The sequence below is a fragment of the Cyclopterus lumpus genome, chromosome 3, assembly GCF_009769545.1.
Source record: "Cyclopterus lumpus isolate fCycLum1 chromosome 3, fCycLum1.pri, whole genome shotgun sequence".
Lineage (NCBI taxonomy): Eukaryota > Metazoa > Chordata > Actinopteri > Perciformes > Cyclopteridae > Cyclopterus > Cyclopterus lumpus.
Window position 1 is genome coordinate 14,669,027 of NC_046968.1, and position 22,885 is coordinate 14,691,911.

General features: G+C 44.0%; 1 protein-coding gene across 5 annotated transcripts in view; it reads right to left on the reverse strand.

The window, feature by feature from the left end:
* zfhx3 (zinc finger homeobox 3) overlaps nucleotides 1-22,885 on the reverse strand; it is a 132,839-nt gene that overhangs the window by 84,123 nt on the left and 25,831 nt on the right. For all 5 annotated transcript variants that reach the window (XM_034529652.1, XM_034529647.1, XM_034529648.1 and 2 more), the window contains exon 2: nucleotides 59-2,572. In XM_034529652.1, coding sequence (XP_034385543.1) covers nucleotides 59-2,536 — 2,478 coding nt within the window. In that variant the 5' untranslated portion in view covers nucleotides 2,537-2,572. The remainder of the gene's footprint in view (nucleotides 1-58; nucleotides 2,573-22,885) is intronic.

Consider the following 22,885-nt stretch of genomic DNA (forward strand, 5'->3'; position numbering starts at 1 on the left):
CCTAAAAAGGCCCAACAACAAAATGATTTGAGTATTGCCACATTTCTTTGCTACATACCTCACACCGGAAGGGCTTGTATCCACAGGTATAGCTTTCTCCACGAGCCAGACGAGGGTGGCTCTGTCCACTGGTGCAGTACGAACAGGTGCCCCCAGAGTCTGGGTGCTTCTCTTTCATGTGGGCCTCCAACGTCTGCTGGTACTTGTAATGCCAGTTGCATTTCGGACACTTGAGTGTCTTGCATGAGTTGCGTGAATGCATCATGGTCATGTGACCACCCAAGGAGCGTGAGGAACCCAGAACAGTGTCACATTTAGGGCATTCTACCCCACTTCCTCCGCTGCCACCAGGCCCATGGTTCTGTGAACACTCGCCCATCCCCGTAAAATCACAGGAACCCCCTGGAAAGAGGTGGGAGTGGCCATGAGATGAAGAGTGGAGGTGATGGTGGTGCATGTGGTGCATGTGGTGATGGTGCAGAAGGGCTCCATTTTCCTCCTCTCCCTCTGCCGGGCAATCATTTGGTTCTGGAGCTGTGGCACTATCTCGATTGGCACTTTCATCAGCAGCAGCATTGTAGGATAGAGGTGAGGAGGAAGTTCCAGCAATGTCATCCTCGCTCCTTCTGACGGCAGCTGCCGCCATTGCCGTGGGAACAGTGAGCCCCTGGCAGTTAAAGCTCAGAAGGAGCTCTGAGGTCCTCCCTCCACTATCCGCAGCTGAACCCTCTTTCTTGACAGAGGAGAAAGTGGAAGCAGGGTCTTTGCTGTTGAGTGTGGAACTGACCGCAGAGGTGCAGGCAGAAGGCTGGAGAGCGCTACTAGGCATTAATAAAGGAGATTTGGAAATGCTTTGGTTTGGGACAGCTGGTTCCCCTGCTTCACCCCCGCCACTGCTACTGTTACCAACACAGGCCACTGCAGAGCTTCCTGCCTCTACCTCGTCTTCCTCCTCCCCTAATAACAGTTCCCCTTCTTTTTCTGAGCCCCCCATCCGGCCTGATAGGTGCGCCTTGTTTTCAAGTTCCTCAGTGTCCCCATCCTCCCCCTTGCATGCCAACTCTTTCCCATCAAGCTCCTCTGTTCTCCCTCCCTGTTTGGGCAGGTCACTGGAGTCTTTGGCAGAGCCTGGGGATGAGGTAAGAGTGGATGCTTTGGGAATGCTCAGCCCTCCAATAGAGAGGACTGAGCTAAGCGGGGTTTGTTGCTGCTGCTGTTGGTGGAGGCCAGAGTCAGAGTCTTTGTTGAGGAGGCTTTCGCTGCCCCTGCTTCCAGGCTCCAGATGGACACCACTAAATGTGCCATAGAAGCTCTGGCCAGAGTTAATGGGGAGCAGGGTAGGTGGCAGAGGATTGCTCTTATTTTTTGGTTCCAGGAAACTGATGAGGGGTTCTTTGTCCTTCCCAATGCCCTGGATGATGGCAGATGCCTGTTTGTCCCCTAGTAACTGCCGCTCGTCCTCACACAGTGTCATGCGGTGATCATGGACGGCATGAGTTGCAAAGGAACGCACATAGCCAAAGGACAGCTTGCAGATAAAACACATCAGAATGGGCTTTCCCTTGCCATATAGAGCTAGCCCATCAAATTTGGAGAAATCCACGTTGTTGGGAACATCTTTGGATACACAGGACTTCTTGGCAGACCCATCGCTGTTCAGGTAATCCTTGTTGCTTTTGTGCCGCACATCGAAGACACGGAAACTGTGCAGAACAGGGCTGAGCCCTGCCATGGTTGAGGTATTGGGGAAACCTTGGTCTGAATTGCCAAACCACTTCCTGAAGGACGAGGCTATGTGGAACGTGTTGATAATGTGCGGGTAGACTGATGATGAAGTCCCAGCAGGTTCCCCCGGTTTTCCACCACTGGTGAGAGAGTTTGTGGGAAGCAGGCCGGGTACCATGCCCCCACCACTTTGGATCAACTGACTGAGGTTCTCTACAATGTAGGCCGAGCCATCAGGCTGGTAGACTATCTCTCCAGCCAGGTTCTCCACATCACTACTCTCCTCTTCCTCTTCCTCCTCTCCTTCCTCACTTCCACTCTCAGGTGCTCCCTGCTGGCGTGTGGGCTGATGTCGCAAAAGAGTGGGCATGCCCCCTCCCACTGAAGCCATTGGCACCCCAGGGAATGGTTGAAGACTTGGGAAACAGCTGTCAATCTCCATTTCATCCAAGTCCTCAGATTCGTCCTCTTCTCCACAGCTTACTCCTTCTTGCTCTTCTTCCTCAAGACCTTCTCTTCTGGGATACAGCTGGCCTGTGGCAGAGCTATCACGGTGGGCCTGGGGTGATGTTCGTTTTGGCTGCTGCTGTTGGGACTGCAGTTCTCTCACCCCGTCATGAGGAGCACTAGGATTTTGGGGTTGAGAAGGGTAGGGAGCAGAGAGAGACAGGGGGTCCAAGGACGGTGCCTGGTTGGTGCAAGGGACCTGTGAACTAGAGTGATCGTTCCAGGGCTGTGGTGGTTGCTGCTGCTGGGAGGAGCCGAGCCCATCGTCTGTCCCAGAAACCACAGGAGACTCACAGCTGTCCATGCTGATGCCTACATGAGGCGTTCATCGCATCCAGGCCTGCAGAAACACAAATTGGATGAGATAAGAATACTGTCGTATGGTGGGTATTAAATGTAAATATAGAGACATACATAAGCACACACAACTTGTCAATTACCATGTAAATGTTGAAAACATTAATGTTTATATTTTCCAAAATATAACTATGCTTATTTAGAAAAGATCAGATACAGAAGATATGAAAGAGACACTATACATAGGAACCATATAAGAAGAAAATCAAATGTATATTGCATTGGGTCAAAGACAAAAGTCTGAGATATAATTGGAAAAACGACACCATGCTCATTACGCTAGATTAGGTACTTTAACACAATACCTGAGACAAGCACTAATAAGCCATCCATGATTCATCTTCCTGCCATATCAGGAAGGTACCATCTTTTATCTTCACCTTCCAAACAACACCCCTAATCTTATATTCTGCAAATCCTACATCCGTTTTTAATTAACTTGCAGTCAGAAAAAAGGAGAAACAGGCGAACTTAATTGATCAAATAGATTCTTTGTGAGATAATTAGACAATGAGAAGCCACCCGTCAGCCCATTGAGCATTTACATAACTGGAAAAAGGAAAAACTGCATCTAAAAAAAGAAAGTATCACTACTATCATTCCATCTTCAAGTTGTGTCAGCGCATATAAGACGAACATAATACATTTGCTCTATTGATATAGATATGTATGAACTTTAACAAGAGCAATAAAATATTTTTTTTATGAACCCAAAATACACAAGCTGGGTTAGGACTTCACTGCAGCTGTGTTTAGATCTCGCATCCAATAACCTCTACACTCAGACTGGTTTCAAACACTCCAGCCATCCAATGCCTCTAAAATAATAAATGGGAGCTGAGCTTTCGGGAGCTGACCATGACCAGAGCATCTGAGAGGCCCAACACAGGCTGCAATTTACAGTGCAGAAGAGATAAAATGATAGCACAAGATACTGCTGAGCTAATAATTTTATTAAAGGGATGCAGCCAACATTGATTAAAGGGAGCAATCGGGCTGAAACCAATAACTCTGGGCTGCCCTTTAACCCAACAGTACTGAATATTACATGAGCAAAGTTTCCCGGCACCAAGCTCACTGCCATGTCCCGGTTGATTAGCACATTCACTGCTTGCACTTGATTTATTTACTTATTTACTTAGAGATGCAAATTTCAGCTGTGATCAGAATGCAGTCTACCCCCACACCCTAACATATTAACCACTGAGGGAGCGGATAGGTTGATAATGTCTGTCTGCCCTTTCATGAATGTCTGATGAAGCTTGCCTCCAACACAAGATACCTGAGACCTCCCCAGTCTATATGCACTTAAACTTAAAAAAATAATGGACCTCCATTTTAAAGATGTGTTTTTGTACGTGAACTTCAGAATGAACAATAGCAGGCCAGAAGAGCATATTGATGGCAAAGTAACAATAACGAAAGAGGTAGTATAATGATAAAGCTATAGTATTGGTTACATTTATAATATGACTGCAAAGATGATGTAGATGTTATTGTCATAAATACCCCGGGACATTTTCTGTCAGTATGGTCCACCTGATTGTTTTGTTTACACACCACAGAAGCCAACCCCGATGACCCTTCCCTTGCTTTGCATACAAAATGAAAGATATTAGACTGGCTGGCTTATTAACAAGATTGCTTTATACAGCCAGACATGATTTATAGACGGCTGCCATGTTGAGTGAGGGGATACTAGCCCTACTGGTCTGTATTTATTATCTGCTCCATTAATAAGAGGCTATGAGCTCAACAGCCATTTCACACAAATAGACTGAGGGCAGCGAGAGTAATGCAAGAAAAAAAACACGCCACATGTCAAAACAGACAATTATTCTTCAAAGTAAAAGCATCTGGTTAAACTGTACAAAATGAAATGGGGGGAAAAGCTGAAAATGTGAGTTTCCTAAAAGGACAGCCTCATAGGAGTAAATCTCCATGTGTCCTGTCTGAGCATAGAGTGTTTCACACCTTGTTCCTGTAATCTAGTCCATCAACCCCTCCTCCAGATTCCACTGCCTGTCACGACCAAGCCTGGGAACACTGAGCCCATATGCACAACTACTAGTTAAGATTGTTAGTTCACAATGACCTCCAGCGTTCTCTACTCTCATCTTTGCATGGTCTTGAGTCTGAATACAGTGTACTGTACTAAGTGTATGTTCCCATCCATTCCTATTACTGCTGTAAGATACCTGAAGCAATTAGCAGTAGACAGGATAACACAATGACTCTTGATCAGTGCTGGAGCTCTGTGCCAGCGTGGTGTGTCCACTGCTTACAGAACACAGGATTGCCCTTTAAAATCAAGATGGTGTAATTCAATAACCTGCAGTGGTTACTGATGAGCAATGGGATTGTCTGGAGTCGGCAAGTCGCAGATGGGCCAACTGATACAATGCTGTTTGTCTCTCGGAGGTCTGCCTGGCTCAGTGACACCTGTTTAAAGCAGGAAAAGCTTTAATCTCAGGGAGGCCCTAAACAAGTCGGGGAGACAGACAAAGAGACGCGGTCGAGGAAGAGGGGAAGTGAAGAAGGCCAGTGTCTCTGTGTGCTGACTGTGTTAATAACCACAAATCAGAATGATGGAGCAGCTCACTAAAAGTGACGACTGCTGAGTGGTATAATGCAAGGTTATATACTGTAATACGTTACTGTAATAAAGTTTTCTAAGTTTCTTTTGCATACTGGCATTAGTGCTGATTGTACAAAACAAGTACTCCTGCCATGGCTTCTGCCCTTGTGTTGTGTTGTAATTTTGAATGTGGGCCCACTGAGTTGACAATAAGCAGGCTGTATGCAGCCAAAACAAGCCTTAGCTGACAATACAAGCTAATCAGAGGGAAGAAAAGGCTGGATTCCTGAGCTGATCTGAGGGAGAGCATGCCAACGCACTGCTCCTGACGGTAGAACTCACACTCCTGCAGCCACCTGCCTTCAAAGGCTTTATACCATGGTCCCCCCTGCTCTTTCTTTATCTCTCCTTTGAGAAAAAAAAATAAAAATAAGTCATACTCCACCTCCTCCCACCACCCTAACAAAGCAGATAAGGTTGAATATTGTGAAAAGGTCTCAGTCCTATAATGTATACTGTCAGAGTGGGTCTGGATGTCATTTGGTAGGGAAGGAAAATGAGATAAGTTATAAGTTATGGGTCCTTTCATTAGTTGGGATTTACCGGCCAACTGAGGGAGGAATTAAAGGCTAAGGAACCATCTGATTATAAGCATGCCTGATCACCTGCCTGGAGGCCTGGCCTTGCCTCCAGAGGACCCTGCTCTCCAGGGTTTCCTGAGGGAAATAGGTCAGACTCAACCCTCGCTGTGAATACTGTATGATGCAAGCTTGACCCTTATTCGTATTCGCATACACGTCAGCAGTGAGGAAACACCTCTTTGAAATGGGAGAACACAGTGTCCTAATACACCTAGAGGACCCCTAACATTACACCAGATCTGATTTTCAATTGTCCCTCAGTGATGTTGCCTGTCTGTGTCTGGTCTCTGAGCCATCACAGAGCTTGGCCAGCCACCGCAGGGTAAGGGGCGCTTATTGGAAAATCAATGGCGTGAACGCTAAGCAAGTTACAGGAAGATGTGGGAAGGAAGGGTTCTTATTGATAAAGCAGGGGAAGGCCTTTGATGTTGCACTAGGGACATGCTCATTGATGGGGGAACCATTGTAGTCCTCAGGCAGTGTGAGGCGGGTTTATCTCCTAGGTTTGTTCCAATTAATCACCAATAAAGGGGGGCATGCATTGCACTCTTAAACACAAGTCCATTTTAATTCCAAACATGGCTTATACAATTCTGGTTTTAATACTGTGATCTTATAGTGAGGCAATTTAAATTTCCGACAATGCAAGAGTCTCTTTTTGCCTTTCTCTACTCTGTTTTTGCCTTTCTCTACTCTGTTCTCTACCTTTATTCTCTGTCACAACTGACTGTAGCCTGCTAGCCTACATCTAAAACAATAAATATTAAAATAGCATATGAGTGTGCAAGTGTGGTAGTAAACAGGCAGATTGCTGTCACAAGGACTGTACAAAATCAAGATAAATAAATGAAAAAATGATTAATATTTATCAAATATTGACTTTATTAAAAGTGTTCATGAAATAAAAAGCGACAACAGTTCATGGAGGGAAAATGCATCTTTCAGTAACTTCGTCATGGAGTTGTGAGCCAAAAAAGTTAGTCAACTACTGCTAGAGACAACACACCATTATAATTATATTAGGTACACAGAGTTCTTGTTCTCTTTGATCTCCAACACTGTAAATCAGACAATTAACCATGTGCAGCATTGTTGTTTATTGTGTGCCGTAAATATTCTGTCTGTTATTCTGCTAATGCAGACATAAGGCTGCTCCAGTATTGCTCCAACTGCAGGAGGCAAAAAGTCACCTCAGGTCGATGGCACTCAGCCTGTAAACAGGGCTTCCCGTAAAATCAATGATCTTCAGTAGGAGCTATCAGTCTGTGGAACAGAAATAGCCGTGGCTGTGTTGAGTCTGAGGCTGGGAAGAACAGAGCTGTGTGTTTACATGAGTGTGTGTGTGTGTGTGTGTGTTGGGGGGGGCAGGCCACTGGCATGTCTGGGAGTATTTCTCAGAGATAGCAAAACTGAGGCCTGTAGCTTCTGTCATGTTACAGCCAGTGAAAACCTCGAAGCAGTATGGGCTGGAGAATAAGACTGCAGAACACAGCTTTTATTAATATTGTCTTGCATGTGTATTGTATGCTTTAGACAAGTGTTGGAACAAATGTATCACTTACACCTAACATAATCCTTGCTGATTACAATATGAGCAACCCAAAGGAGGCAACGTGCTGATTGTTTTAGTTTCACAGCATTCAATTTCCGTAACCATTTTGCACTAGTAACACTGGCCCGAAAAAAGGAAAATTGATTTGTTTGTAGTATCAATTGCCTCCTTTGTTAATAGACTTGAAATAGAACCTTGGAAATGATTTTACCCTTTACGCAACACCATCAAATTCTGCTAATCCATTCCATATTGCAGAACAGAAGAAAAGTGATTTAAGACAGAGCAGCAGTGAAATGTGCAGAACTGTATGTAACTGTGGTTCTCATGCACAGGGCAGTCAGATGGTGATCTGATTGGAGCTCAGCTAACTTCCAAGACCCTCTAGAGGGGATTTACACATGGCACTAGAATCTTTCCTCAGTTTTGGAGGGTGTGATAGAAACACACCGTGCTGGTGTAATTAGAAGTAGTTAATTAGCTGTGGGTTAATTACTGGGTTCATCAGAGTGGTGGTGAAAGAACTGGTGGGGTGGCAAAGCAAAGGGAAGCAGCGAACACACAGCAGGAAGCTCCCATCTCCCACCAATTAGCAACCTCCATGGGGCGGTTTTGGGGGGGGGGGATTCTCACATTCTCTATGAATGTGAGAAGGCTCATATAATTTCACTCAAAACTCAGTACAGGGGAAGATATAAAGAGTGAGCAGACAAAATACATTTTATTTAAACATGCATGCTGGTAGAGACAGTTGTATTACTGTTTTTGGATAGAAAAACACATTTGGCAAAACATTGCACTGGAACTTTAAGAGTGATACTAAAAAGAAGATGACAGCCAGGTTTCTGAGGAATGCCAGATTAAGAATAAAACAAAGCATGGGCTATTTTAATTACTGCAAAATTAAGTTCTTATTACGTCAGCCACAGGCTATCTTTCTTCATTTACAAACCACACTGAAGGACTGCCCTGTATTATTTTCCTGTTATGTCCCGCGTGGTTTGTTTAGAAAGCTTTGTAATGTATAAGAGCATTAATTATCCTTGGAATTAAGGTATTGATGTATAATCAGAGAGCGGCTATTGGGCACAAGCTAACATCCGCCCCCAGGCAACCAAGTACACACTGGGGTTTCTGTAAAATTACAAGACAGATAGAGAGAGAGAGACAGAGAACTTCAATCCGTGTCTTTCAAATTCTTATCAGATTATTTAGATACACATCCCCTATTTCACTCAATTTTAGACCAACAGACATGGATATTGAATGATTTGCAACAGTCTGACATCGATCTTCACATCCTTTTGCATGCCGTGCTGACTTTCCCAAAGTGAGGAATGCAGAAAGGCTAAAAGAACACTTTGTGCACTGTCTGGCACTAATCAATCAGAAAACACACTGATTATGATCCTTGGGAAGATTTCTAGATGTAAAACATTTCGAAATCCCATAAAAGAAATATCTAGATATGCAGTATGTATAACTGTGTTTCTGTAGTTTGCAGATTAACAGGAAGGATAGAGAAAAAGAGGAAGTGAGATTGAGATATAGAGCTAGAGAGAAAGTGAGAGAGCTAAAGACACATGTCCAATGAAAGGTCAGGGACAAGGGGGAGATGTGCTGATCAAAGTCTTTGAGCCCCAGGACCTTCATTTTAACTAATTATCAAATCTGTCCCATTTATATCTGCAGAAGGCAGACGTTCTCTTAAGAGAGGATGGAAGTGGAATCTGCTAACTACAGTGCTTTTGGCGCTTCTGTTTGTACTCACTCCATTACATTTGTTTTATAGTAACAGGATGAGGGTGGTAAAGAGAACCTCTGACAACAACTTATTTGGAAATGTTGTTGAAAGTAAACACGTTGTACAATGTACTGTGTGAAAATATAGAATCACTCAACTTTTGGAAGGTGGGAAACTGATTTATGTCAATCAAGACAATTATGACCTAAAAGGCCAAATCGAATGGTGCCACACACACATACTGTATATACGCACATGCACACACAACTCCCTGCAGCGTTGCAGTTAAGGCAAGCCAACCACAAACACAGTTGTTAAAATGATCGATACCATTGAAATATTAAACCTTAAGAAGCCGCATTATTGATCGGGAGCCCAATGATAAAACGGTTTATTATCACAATTGTGGGGCTGTATGTAAATGTTTTGGAGAGACCATAAGCTGTCCAGCATCCAATGGCTGTGGCTAAATCCCCCCCCCCCCAACCACAAACACACATGCTCCACAATCCAATCACCACTCAGCTCTGCTCCCTTACACTGCCATCCAAACCCCGAGGAATTGCAGGGATTGGGGCGAACAGGGAGATGTCATTACCGCTACTTCTACTTCCATTAAGGATAGCTGACACTGATCAGCATACCAAGCCCCTGTTGACAGAGAGACGGGAGAAGGGAAAAAACAACATGGTAGCTCTGGGATGTGGTCTAAGGAATCTCCAGCAGTCATGACAGCAGACAGGAGCATACAGTGGAGAAGGATTCAGGCTCCATGCAGGGATCATGCCGTGACAGACAGATAGGGGACATGGATAACATGTCTGTAATCCTGGGCCTTTCTTTGTAATCTGGAAAACAAATACCTTAGTAATGACCTAGATGTGCACCTGGTAAAACACAGGGTTCACTAGCACCTGGAATTAGACACATATCCACTGCAGAGCATTCTTAAAGGGACACACTCCTTTAGCAAAACGCTCAAAGTTTTTGAAAACCCCAACGTATACATTTTCTTAGAATAAATTGTCCACTGGCCTTGACTATACAGCTAACAGAAAACAATAATCTATAATGTGGTTGAGTGGTTAAGCTGGGACACCCTCTGAGGTGCATGGAGTGGTATGATGAGATAAGTTAAGTCACACAGCTCAGCAGTGCAATCGTGAGGCAGTGCCAGCAGCCCGAGGGTTAGGCCCAGTGTTGGGTTAAGTGTCTAAACCTGAGTCGGGTGATAAGATCCCTTTTAGAAGCCATGTGAAGGCCAAATGACCAGGAAACCTGAGTAATGTGGGTGAAAGCTGTCCCGGGTGAGAGCAGAGATGTGGAAAGTCATGCTGTTTTATGTGTGGAAAATGGAAACGTACTATCTCTTTTACACGCCTCATACTGAGGAGCGGTGCAGTCCCATACACATACATGTGTATGTGCACATAGACCACCACATACACGTAGACACATACTCACACACAGACCAGGGATTGGTGTCCCAGTGAAACCATTCTGTGGGAAGGATTTCTTTGCAGAAAAAAGGCATGAAAGCCAATCGTGACCCGGCCTCTAATTCTAGAGTAGGATATCCTGGATAAATAATTAGAGGGTTCCTTTGAAGACCTTGCACAGGCGAACCATTCACTCCCCACTTCACATTTGCTAAAGTCATTAATGACAACGATTTTGAAGGGAAAAGAGAAAATCTTTCTGGTACACAAATACTTTTTTTTTTTTATGAGGCCTGGCCCAAATTCCTCTCTGCTTAGCTGAAGCCCTTATCCTGGGAAAAAACTGCACCCGTTTTAAACAATAAACCTCAGGGGGAAAGTATATTCTATTGCCCCCCTTCCACTGCTGAACTATGACAGTTCATAAAGTTAAAAGAATAATGTGCCCTGTGTTTTAAAAGAGGAAGTGAACAAAAAAGGTTGGGACACTGGCTGTCAAAAGACAGTAAAATCAAAGCAAAGAGAGACAATAGGGTCAAACTCCAAAAACTCAGTTTTATGTTTGAGAATGACAACGGAGTGGGATCGCAAGTCTGTTAGGAATATTAAAAGCATCCCAACCTTAATGAACATCACTGACTTCTTAGACATGGATATCCTTGAGCCAAAGTGACATGACAGTTAGTGCTCCCACTCACAGCATGCAGTGAGCTGTGTGGCTAACCACGATCATGCATTGTGAATAAACAGCAGGGAATCTGACAGGTGGAATTACATTTATCACATTCAGATTGGTCTCATGCCCAACAAAGGAAAACAGACTCATCAAAATGTATTTTAATTCCTCTGCATACTGCCAGAGCTTTTTAGAGTATTATTTTGAAACATAAAAAGAAACGGTAAATGTGACTTTAGGAAGACAAACCCACTCTGAGCCCTTGTTTACATGCTAATGGTAAGCCTCATCTTTACGCTGGCAGTTTATAAACAGGGCAGTCATAAATCAGATTTTGATGCAATCGTCATATTAATAGGAGAGCAGAGCTTGCCCTACAGTTTACAAGGACAGATTCCAAGGCAAACCTTGGAAGGTGAAGTGCATTCCTGCTGAGTAGAGCAGCGATGAGGAACTGTCAACATAGGAAAAGGGAAGAAAAACTAAAAAGAAAACAACTTGTTAAGTGTATAACAAGGTGGCCTGTAGGGCAATGCTGAAAGACACCTCAGCACTTGACTCTGAAGTGTGCGAGGAACATCAAACAGCATTTCCGTAGCTACGTTAAGCACCGACAGAGCCGGCCACGGTGTTCAGAGACCCTTGTGTGAGGAAAAATACGACAGTTTGGCAGGAAATGAAGAGGTAATTAAACAAAACTAAAAGACAACAGTTCCTCATGTTGTAGTAATCATAAGTGTTCATATGAGCTACAGACCTAAAGGGAGACATGTCCGATATGAGGGAAAGCTGCTGCCATCAAACTACAAAAACAGAATAACCCTATTTTAAAATTAAATTGCAAATAATGAAGCAGTCCCTAATATATAATGCCTATTGCTGAGTTGTATAGCTAGAAGGGGTGTGTGTGTGTGTGTGTGTGTGTGTGTGTGTGTGTGTGTGTGGCAAAAAGAGAGATGACACTTGGGTAGCAAACAGAAGGAGAGTGAGGGGCAGAGTCAAGGCATATTTACTGCACAGCAGCTGAGAGAAAATCAACAAATATATGGTTATTAAAGCTGTTGGCAGCTTGCACCAAAACTTGGCACAGTGGTGTCTACAAGTGTCCAATCACTTTGATCTGGGGAGGCAGATGCCCATGTGCTGGAAACACATTCAAACATCTTATCTCTATGGGCAGAGGGAAACAGACAGAGGAAACAGACAAGTGAGAGGTAGGGAGAAGCACAAACTGGTGTGATATTTTAAGAAATGCGAAGCAGCCTGGTGTGAGTGTTGTGACAGCTATAGTGCTGCTGAGCTATATTTGAGAAAGACCAGCCTGCTGCCCCTCATCTCCACACACACACTGCAGCCCTTGTTCATCTGCCTTAATGAAATGGCCACATGCCTCCTCTCATCCCAGAGCTGCTTGCACACTAGCACCTGGTAGATATAAATCAGCCCTACTGAGCTGTATTTGGGAAGTGAGGCATTAAGCATGACATGGGCTGTCAAAGTTCAGATCGCACCGACCGCAACATCTAGTTGAACCGCTGCGGAACAGACCTGTGACCAAGGAGCGGGACTACCATCGGCCTCTTATCTTCTGCCTCCCAGCTCCGCATGACATGGCTGCCACATCTGGGCCCCAGCTGGGAAGCCTACTGAGCACAGCGTAGCACAACCGAGGCTTGGTCGGGGAGCACTGGAGCACCCACGCGACATGAACTCATGGGATCAACAGCCGAAGAACAGTCAAGATTTAAATGGCCGTTGTTTGCTGCCATGTATCATTGGGTATTCTTATCTGTGAGTTCTGGGGGCTTATGGGTATTATTTCAGATTTAAGTAGCATAAGTTCTATTTCCGAGCAAGATGATGAAAGTAGCTGAGTGCATGTTTGTTGTGTGAGCATATGTGTGTATGTGTGACCGGAAATCACGTGAGCCCGAAGTCTGAAGGTCAAACACGGCAAGAGAACACACATTCCTCAGAAGACATGCTCACATCCAAATGCATGGACATGAGAAGGTTTACATTGACTTGGATGCATACATGTGTAAGCGTTCTAAATTAGTCAAAGCACCAGTTTTCCCACCACTCCAACCTTGGGCTTTATACGTGAATATTAAATATATTCTCAATCTGAGCTTTACCTATATGGGATGAATCCTCAGACAGATACACAAGACACAAATGCATGGAGACCGAGCCCTCACATAGAAAAGCTCTCTGAAAAACAGAGGGAGATGGGACAAAGAGAGCTAAAGGCTGAGGATGAAGAATTATCATTTGCTGTGGATTTGGTCATGGGCTTTCACAGATGGGGATGGTAAGATGTCATGCCCTTCTTATGTAAAAGTCACAATGGAGAGCTGAGGTTGAGCAGAGGGGTGGAGTACAGGGAAGAGAAATAAGGAAAGGGAAATGGGGAAAGTGTAATTTACATTGCTGGTTAATTAGCTTCAGGATCAGGGGCTCAAGTCAATGACAGATGCTTCTCTCAAGGAAAAAGCAAGCATCTGAGGAGGACCACAGCATTACACTTGTGACACATAACATCCATTGATTCAGTCAGAGGGAGCATGTGTCAAGGGCATAAAAACTGCTATGTGCACTGTACAGAATACAGAAAAATCCATTCATGGATTTCAGGTTATCTTTGGCAGAGGTGAGTAAAGTAGCAGAAGACCTGATTCTAACTGCTGGAAAAAGGATGAGATCCTAAAACATCTGCTGGATGTTTGTATTAAGTAAAGACTTTGATTGTAATTGGATACCATTGTCTACATCTTTCCTCTGTACATTACATCATAATTTAGGAGTTAGGAGGCCAGTGACAGTAGTGATCACAGGAAGAATATTAAGAAAGAAGCAGAAAACATGTGGCCACAGACAAATATTAGCAAAATACATTTGCATAATATTCATATAATATTAATGCACTGACAAACAATAAGTTGTTTTTTTTCCCAAAGCGAAATAAACCTCTCAGTGGCAGTGGTTTCAGCACTTCCTAGTGGTCCTCCAGAACTGCACATTTAATGCAAATGTAATTAATGATGTCATTGTTTTGACATTGAAAGAGCATGCCAGCAAACAAGATAAACAAGATCTAGCTCTGGGAAGAGTGTTATCAGAATACTAAAGAAAACAGAAAGCTGGGAGATCACAGACAAAGCACTTTGAATCTTAACCCTGGGCCCTTGGACAGCTCCATTCAATCCCCCCATACGATGAGAGAATATTTTACACTCAGCACCAAGCTCTGTGTGTAAATATACACGCAGCCATGTGTAAGGTCGTATGTATCCATGTGAGACGAAATAGCAGCCAGATCCAGTGCCATATTGTGAATAAATTCTCGCTACAGAGTGGTGAGTTTCCACTCAGGCTGCTATGCCAGTGTACTGGGCACGGATCGCTAAAAGTCTTTACACATGCCAACTAGAACTGAGAATGAAGCCATAAGACTGGGAGGACAGGCATATACACTGCAAAACATACATAAACACAACAAAATCCACCACATACCACAGACAGAAACAAAGCATTATAAACCATAGGACAACATTATAAAACACCCAGTCATTCATGGGAGCCTGAGCAAACTTGTTTATCTACGTTTGTGCTATGAGCCCTACTCTAATTCTCACCTCCTGCGAACATGTTTTTTCTTTGTGCATGTGCAAGGAGGTGAGAATTAGAGTAGGCCCCACTGGCTCACCCTGAAGGTTCAAGTGGAGTGCCACAACAAATTACAAGTTGACACCTTAAATAATCCCCTGTATGCATTTCTTACAATGTATGCGCATGTTGGAGTTTGCTGAGACAACTGTTTCCAGACAGGTGTTCTGGATAAGTTACGTATTTACACAACCATTATCTCTTCTGAAAAGAAAAAAAAAACAGAAAAAGAAAACAGTGGATTATCTCCCTTGAGATATACTGACCAGCAACTGCCCCAGACCAGCAACCTCCCTCATGTTGTCAAAGATAGAACCTTCTGGCCCATAACTAACAGATGCCCCCATTTTGTAGCTGCGAGGAGGGCGAGTGATAGGGGCAGTGTAAAACGAGAGGGTGACTAATTGGTTCATAACCTGTAATTGGGGAGATGTAATTGGAGTGGACTCGCAGATGCCAGGTGCACCTTCAGGAGGTGGGGCAGCGGTTTTCCCTTTAAGGGAGTGTGTGTATGTGCGTGCAAGGGGCCAGGCAGGATTAGATGAAGGGGGGAAAACGACACTTCTATAGCGAGGGCCCCCAAAGAATATAGTTTAGGTGTGGCGTGTGCCTATTAGGTCCTTAAAACCACATGAAAGCGCACGTACTGAAACCTGTCACAACACAGCACAGTCATGCCCAAATGGGAATAGGCACACGTATATAAATATGGACATGCAAACAATATATACACACACAGTAGACAACAGCTTCATGTCCACTGGCAATTTTGTTCAATCCACTGTTGCGAGTAAGAAATCTGCAGCTCAACATTTTTTCGTGGTTCACATGGTGGGTCAATGTGATCAATGTGCTCATGGCCCACCTAGACAATACTACACCTCTCCCAATCAATGTAATGGGGGCTGAGTGTTAATTGGGACAGAGTAAGAGGAGGGTGGGTGATGGAGTGCATTGGGCTTTTTGCAGAAGCATCAGAAATGCTGTACGAGGGTCTTAATGAAAGCTGCTTAATGTTGACAGCGTGCTTGTTTAATCGCTTGGTTAAGAAATGTTTTTGAACAACTAAAAGAAGCGGATGGTGTGTGTTGAGGTGTCTGGAGAAGTGTGTATGTGCAGAAACATCTGTTTGTCCTGCCCATCACCTTATGATTGTCGATAATTAGCCACAACGCCTGCAGTTGCATGGGTGCAGTCATGCATTCCCCACTTTGGGCCGGTATGTAGGGAGGACTCATAAAACATACTAGCTACCTCTTGTCTCCTGCTGTCAGCCCCCCTACCTTCCTCATGAGTCACACTAGTCTGCAAGCAGGCCTCTCTTTAACATGCATCATTTTAGAAACTCACACTACCAAAGAATCATGTATTCGATTACAATTGACTGTTGTATGAATGTTTCCTTTGGAAAAAAAGGAATGGAAGTAATATAAAAAGAGGGTTTCCTATAGACACAGAGCTCAGTTGTGACAAGATATTCTAAAGAAAGGTGGACTCAAATCCTGCTTTGAACAGGACGACAGTATCCACTTCAAACAGAAAGCAAATCAACTCCTCTCCACTCAACTGCCACGCTTCCCATTTATTGGGGGTAAACAAGTGCTAGAAATGGTGATGAAAAATAAATCTGCATTGTAAAGTGGGAAGACGTTTTTGATGTTCATAGGTAGAATAGCTGTGAGATGAGATGCATCATCAATTGTTATAAACAATTAAGCGTCCTCTTTGTCCAATGTAACTTTTGATAAAATGTTGGGAAACTTCCACTGAAGAAATGAGCAAATTACACAATGAATGAAAAGAGACAGTATGATGGGTAGATGGAATAGGCATTAAATAATCAACTGTTTACCCAGCTCGCATAGTGCATGGTTGGTTTTTCTGAAGTTGCAGCTGACAACTACAAAATGATGTAGAGCACAGGAAAAACCTGCCTGACAGATATTCTGTCTGTCAGCTAAGTGGAAGTAGGAAGTGATGGTGGAGGAAACAACCTCTACCAGAGTAAAGGCTGTTTCCCTTGTGCTGCCTGTTGTCTCTCCCTGTTTATACAGGGCACAAGGTTAGTCAACGTGGCATCCAGCCCAGAAAAATGCTGCACCGCACACGGCCCCGTAAGGGTCCACTTGTTATGTGGAAGTCCTACATACAGACAGTCACAAATAGAAAATACTTTTCAATATACCTGCATATTATTAGTAATGAATAAAACCTTTTTAGCAAAGCAAACTATCAATCCCCTTCACCATGAGCCATCTATATGAACCATTAGCTGGAAGTGAGGATATCTGATAGAGATATATTGATTGCTCTCCATTTCGGTGTAATTTGGTGAAGATGAATTAACATTTCCCTGGCTCTGCTTATCTCGCTGACACAATGAACACTGGTGGGTCAGAGGAAGGTCTAAAGTCAGGACACAGTCAGCCTAAAAACAAAGTGGCCCCTGCAAGACCCTGGCTTGCCCCCTGCCTCTAAATTAACTAGGCTGACAACAGGGAGGGAGAAGCATAGGCCCACTTCAGCTCTGTACTCAGGCCACTGGCTGAGCAGGTCAAGACCCCCCCCCCCTATTAACGAGCAGGTCAAAGCCACATAACTCTTTAGCTAAGGTGAGGGTCACTGTGATGCTCTGTCCAGCCAGGGTCAACCAGATGTCTCTGGCCACTGAGGTTCATGGCAATACAATAAAGTAATCAATCTAGCCGCTAGACCCTGGTCAATAATATACTCCCAGGCTGCACAGGGTCACCACCTGTTCCCTGGCTTCTCCTTGGACTGTCCTGGCCTCCTGAAGTGCTTAGGTTTAACATTTCACTGTCCTGAAGGAAAACTGGAAAACCATGGGAGACCGTAATCAAATGCTGGGTTTAGTCAGACACTTTGGCAATAAACCACGACAGACCAGATGTACAGGTTATCAGTAGACATCAATGGAAAGAATTTTTTTTTTTTATGTTACCAAATGTAGTCAACTTTGGTGTCAGTTAATATCCCATATTGTGACAAATGTGGACTTTCTTTCGATTTTGATGACACCTCCATTTACAAAGATCTAAATATTTCTTTGGAGGCAAAGTGGATTATACTGTATATCCTTTATCAGAGTACAGTCTAGACAAAGCAACATAGATGGGACATGAAATCTACACTACTTAACAATAAGAGCTGTATTCTCTCTGAGGAAGTGCAGACTTGCATTTTTCTTCTATTGTACAGACAAAATCTCCAAATACACTGTCGAGATGCAGGATACATTATTCTTAATACCGCTAATTCTTTCTTCTTAATTTCTTTGAGGTTTTTGTGACACACATTACCAGCACTGTTTCTTTCCCCGCCCCTTTGTTCTTTCCTCTTTGCCCTCTCACGCTCGCTATGAATGGAGGCAGACAGCATCCTTGGCGGAGGCCAGGATGAGGCAGCAGTTAATTCTTGGCTGCCCTCCCTCTTTGCTTAAAGGCAGGTATAGAGTTTCCAACAGCTCCAGCTGGCTGGATACAATGGAGATCTCAGTGCAGGGGCAGAGTACCAAGCAGGTGAACTAACCTCTCCTCCTTTTACTTATAGCCCTTATCAGTCTTCCAACAACACCCCAACAGCTCAGACTCTACCAGAGTTTCCCCGATCTTGTTCAAATTCCAACCAGCCCCACCCTTAAGTCACACCCTCTCCTGGCTGTCAGTCACTGCCCCCTTTCTTGCACAGAAACATACAACTACAATAATACAATCTGAAAAAGGATCTAACGAGCTAATGAGCAGTGCAGACTCAAAGCCCAAAACACTGCTCAAATATAATGCTTTAAGACAATGGAGTCCAATAATTTACAATGTATATATGTCTGAACAGCTGCATGTTTTAAACATGCTTTTTGACTCATTTTGTATTTTCTTCCACCTCTCTCTCATGCCAACAACATGGCATGTCATTAGGCAGTATAATCAACATGCTATTTGCATATATCTGCTTTATTTTATTGATTGCTCCTCATTCGTTAAGATTCAGGGTATATAATTAATGACCAACCCCCTGGTGCCACACCCTGGGGACAGCTCATTCCACTGCATACTAAGGGGATTTCTGCAGAGGGCACAAGTGGGCTCGTCACAACGGGCACCGGGCCAGTATCAGTCCCGGTCCCCTCCCTGCCTCCGGCTGTCCTTGGTCCCAGCCAGCTCCTCTAACAAGGAGAGCCCTTCCCGGGCCGCGTTAACTAAAAGGACAATTATCTCGAGAACAATGATGCTTTTCACAGGGGCTGTGTTGTCATTAATGCAGTGTATCTGGTTACAACAGCCAGCTTAAGCTAATTAAGTAATGCTATCTGTGGACTCTCATTGCTTCCTAATTAAGTCATATTCATTTAAAAAAGGGGGACAGACAGTCACTTTTTTTTTTGAAGGGGTGGGATCTTGTTTTACTTTTGAATTTGCTAACAATTAGCTACCCTGCACTTATCTAGCTTTTGCCTCACAGTCATATAAAACAGGTTATGTTTCATTACCTTTGTTTGCCAAACAGTCAATCAAGGGATCTATATTAATTAAACCTAAGTATGAACATAATTATAATTATTAAGTTATTGGAAGTATTAAACAGCAGGTTCTCTAATAGACATAGGACAATGTTGAATAACAGCACAACACCTTCCATTTCCTGTCTGGCTGGGGTCATAAAATGGTTCATTCTGTGAAGCCCGAGTCACCACAAGCCTCAAATGTCTCCTGTCACAAACACCATTGCGATCCCAGTGTCTCACCATCCTTCTCCACCATTAACAGCATATTCTGATTAGAAATGGCTGACTGACGGATGGACAGACAAACTGAATGCTCTGGGAACAGTTGCTTTCCAAAAAGACAGCTGACTCTTTCTTTCCAAGGAGCCTGCTGACCTTTCACAGGAGAGGGCTGTTAGTCACCAGTCACTCAGCACTGACTGACAACATGGGGAAAACTGAATGAGAGGGAATGTTTTTGTCTGTCTGTGTGTGTGTGTGTGTGTGTGTGTGTGTGTGTGTGTGTGTGTGTGTGTGTGTGTGTGTGTGTGTGTGTGTGTGTGTGGCAGGAAACAGAGAGAAGTCAGAAGGTTCTGGTAAGATACTTCAGAATTCTCCACATCTTTGGCTGCTCTCTTAAGACGGACTGACACATGTGCAGAGGTTAAAATGACACATAAGCCTTTTCAAAGCCATTGCATATCCTATCTAATGACACATACTTACTGCTGTCTCAGGTCTCCAAGACAATAGCTCTGGTTCACATATGACATGCAGCTAGTCAACCAATCATATGCAACCTAGTATTATACAACACTGGTTGATGTATTTTTGGTATCTAAGGGGTGTGTGGTGGTTCACGCGGGAGAGAGCAAACGTGTAAACACAGACACACATGAGCGCAGGGATCTGGTTTGGCAAGTATATATGTCCTTACTTGCTGGGTATTGTGAAGGAGGTTACAGCTGTTGATTGTGATTAAAATGTAAACAAAGCTGAGTTCAGAAAAAGGACATGTATGCGAGTTTGAGGGTTGACTCACAGTCCTCCACACCTATGAACATGTATTTTTCACACAGCCTACAGGCTTGGCACCATCAGAAACATACTTAAATACAAACAGTATATATTTGGAAATAGAGTCAATTAATCATCTTCCAGACTAGACTGTACATCTTGTTTGGTAGGCAAAATGTACCATGTTCAGGAAATTAAAAATAAAAAAATAGCTTCAACGGAAAACTATCAGAAACAGTTTCAGGGGATCCTCTACAAACTTGCAGAACACATCGACTCAAAATGAGGATGTATATCTGGTCTTTGTTGCCTATGTCTGGGGTCATCCTGACCCCATTGTGACTGCTCTTTGCATCAACAGCAGCGCTGCTTCTTCCATTTACCCTGCTTCTAGCCTCTCAACAAGAAAAATGTACTGTTGTAAGTAATCCTTATTTGTACTGACCGCAATTGATTGGGTAATCCTGGTTTAACATGCACTAAAACCAGTGCTTAAGAATCTATTAGAAGGGCTAGCAGCTTAAAGAGGCAGGATCTATCTAATGTTGATTTGTAGATCTGTGTTTCTGTGCCTAGAAGTTGGACACGTTTGACGACCCCTTCTACGTTGACCCACTTTGAGCCCCATCACATGGCCGCCTCTGTTTTTTTCACTCTGTTTCTGTACTTCTCTGTATGGTGGCACAGTGATACATTCATTGCCAAGGTTTATCCTTTGAACTCCGCCGCCAAATCTGTTGGCATCCTTCCATCTACATGGTGACACAGTTCTGGTGGTGTTTAGGCCAGCTTTACCAAGAGCCACAACACATCTCCACAGATAACATGCCAAACGTCCCTGTCATCTCGACATGACACACGCCACACTGCACACTCATCACTGTGACAACCCTGTCATAATCAACACAAATCTCTCAGCGTCAGCGCAAGGAGCAAAGGTATTATGAAGCTAGAAAAGAGGGGAGGGAAGAGGGCAAAGGGAAGGTAGACACACTAAGTACAGGTCGTGGTGCTGTCATCTCAGTGGCTCTGGGATCCGGCAGCCAGTGTGAATGTGACTGTGCACACAGGACAGTCAGATATGAGGAAGGCTAATTCCTGCTCTACCCTCTGCCCTGACTGCTGTGGTTTTCTATGTGACGCAGGAAGAGTTGGGTAGGTCTCACTCACACATACAGAGGAAATAAGAGAAGGAGAATAATCCCCATCAAGACCTCTGCCCTAATGGGGCCCACTACTGTAATTACAAGGCACAGATTTCAGATCAGGCACTTAAGTAGCCAGCTAAAAGTGCCCAGAAAACAAAAAGCTCTGTAATTATCGTCTGCCTCCTCTCCCCAGTGCAACTTCAGTTACCTGTCATGCTGCTGTTTTGTCAGGAGTCCGTTGTTTCGTGGACTCTCCCTAATCCATGGCTGGAAGCAGCCCTGGCAGTGCGCCTGCCTGTGCAAGATGCACATTTCAGCTCGCGGGGGCGAGTGACGACATGGCACACAAAGATAGCAGAAACCTGAGTCCTCACAGCCCCACAAGCACATGAATGCATTTTTTTACAAGAGAAGGGAGGAAGAGAAGGAGGGGGAGTGTTCAGTTTGCTCTAGACAAAAGGTCCATTGTGCAGTGAAACTTTATATACATATTAGAAACTCGAAACCCATAGCCTCTACAAGCAGGATTCTTGTAACTGTGAACAAGATAACATTACCTACCATTCTTTCCTTCTGTCCACAGAAAAAGAGAAAAGCTTTCAATCCTACTTTTCGGCAAGAGTCTTATTCTTCATGATGGATTCCTGTATTTTTGCATGGTCATCTAATATCCGCGATAAGAGAGCAGTGGTCTCCAGGCAGTTTTGTGGCCCATTAGGTAACACATTCCCCAGGTGAAGCAGGGCAGGAGGCACAGCTTGTCGACAGAGATTTGCACTCAACATTCTCTTAGCTTGCAGCCACTATCCACCTAACCTCTCAGGTGTTCCAGGAGGAATGTTATGTCCATTCCTAGACTTGCTCATTCGCCCACTTCAGCCTGGAATGCATTTTACATGTACTTATACTTCTGCTTCTTCAGTTATATTACTCTACTGCTTTCCAGACAACCAAGATCTGGATATCTTTTGAATACTTGTATCACCTGTAACCATTGAAAAAAAGGTCCAGTAGGATATTTTGAGAATAATATGAGTCTCACAACACAAACACACGTGTTTTTTTCCCTATATCTTTTTTTGGCACAAGACCATTCTTGTTTTGTTTTGTTTTTTTAGAGTTTTTAAGCTCCTTATCTATTTCTCAACAGGCAAGTTAAATAACCGCATACACCGTATCTGAGACATACTCTAAACATGGGCTGCCCGGTGTAGTGGCTGGCACTGTAACCTCACAGCAAGAGGGGCCCAGGTTCGATCCCCGATCCCGGGCGGTCCTTCTGTGTGGAGGTTGCACGTTCTGCCCGTGGCAGTGTGGGTTCCCTCCGGGTT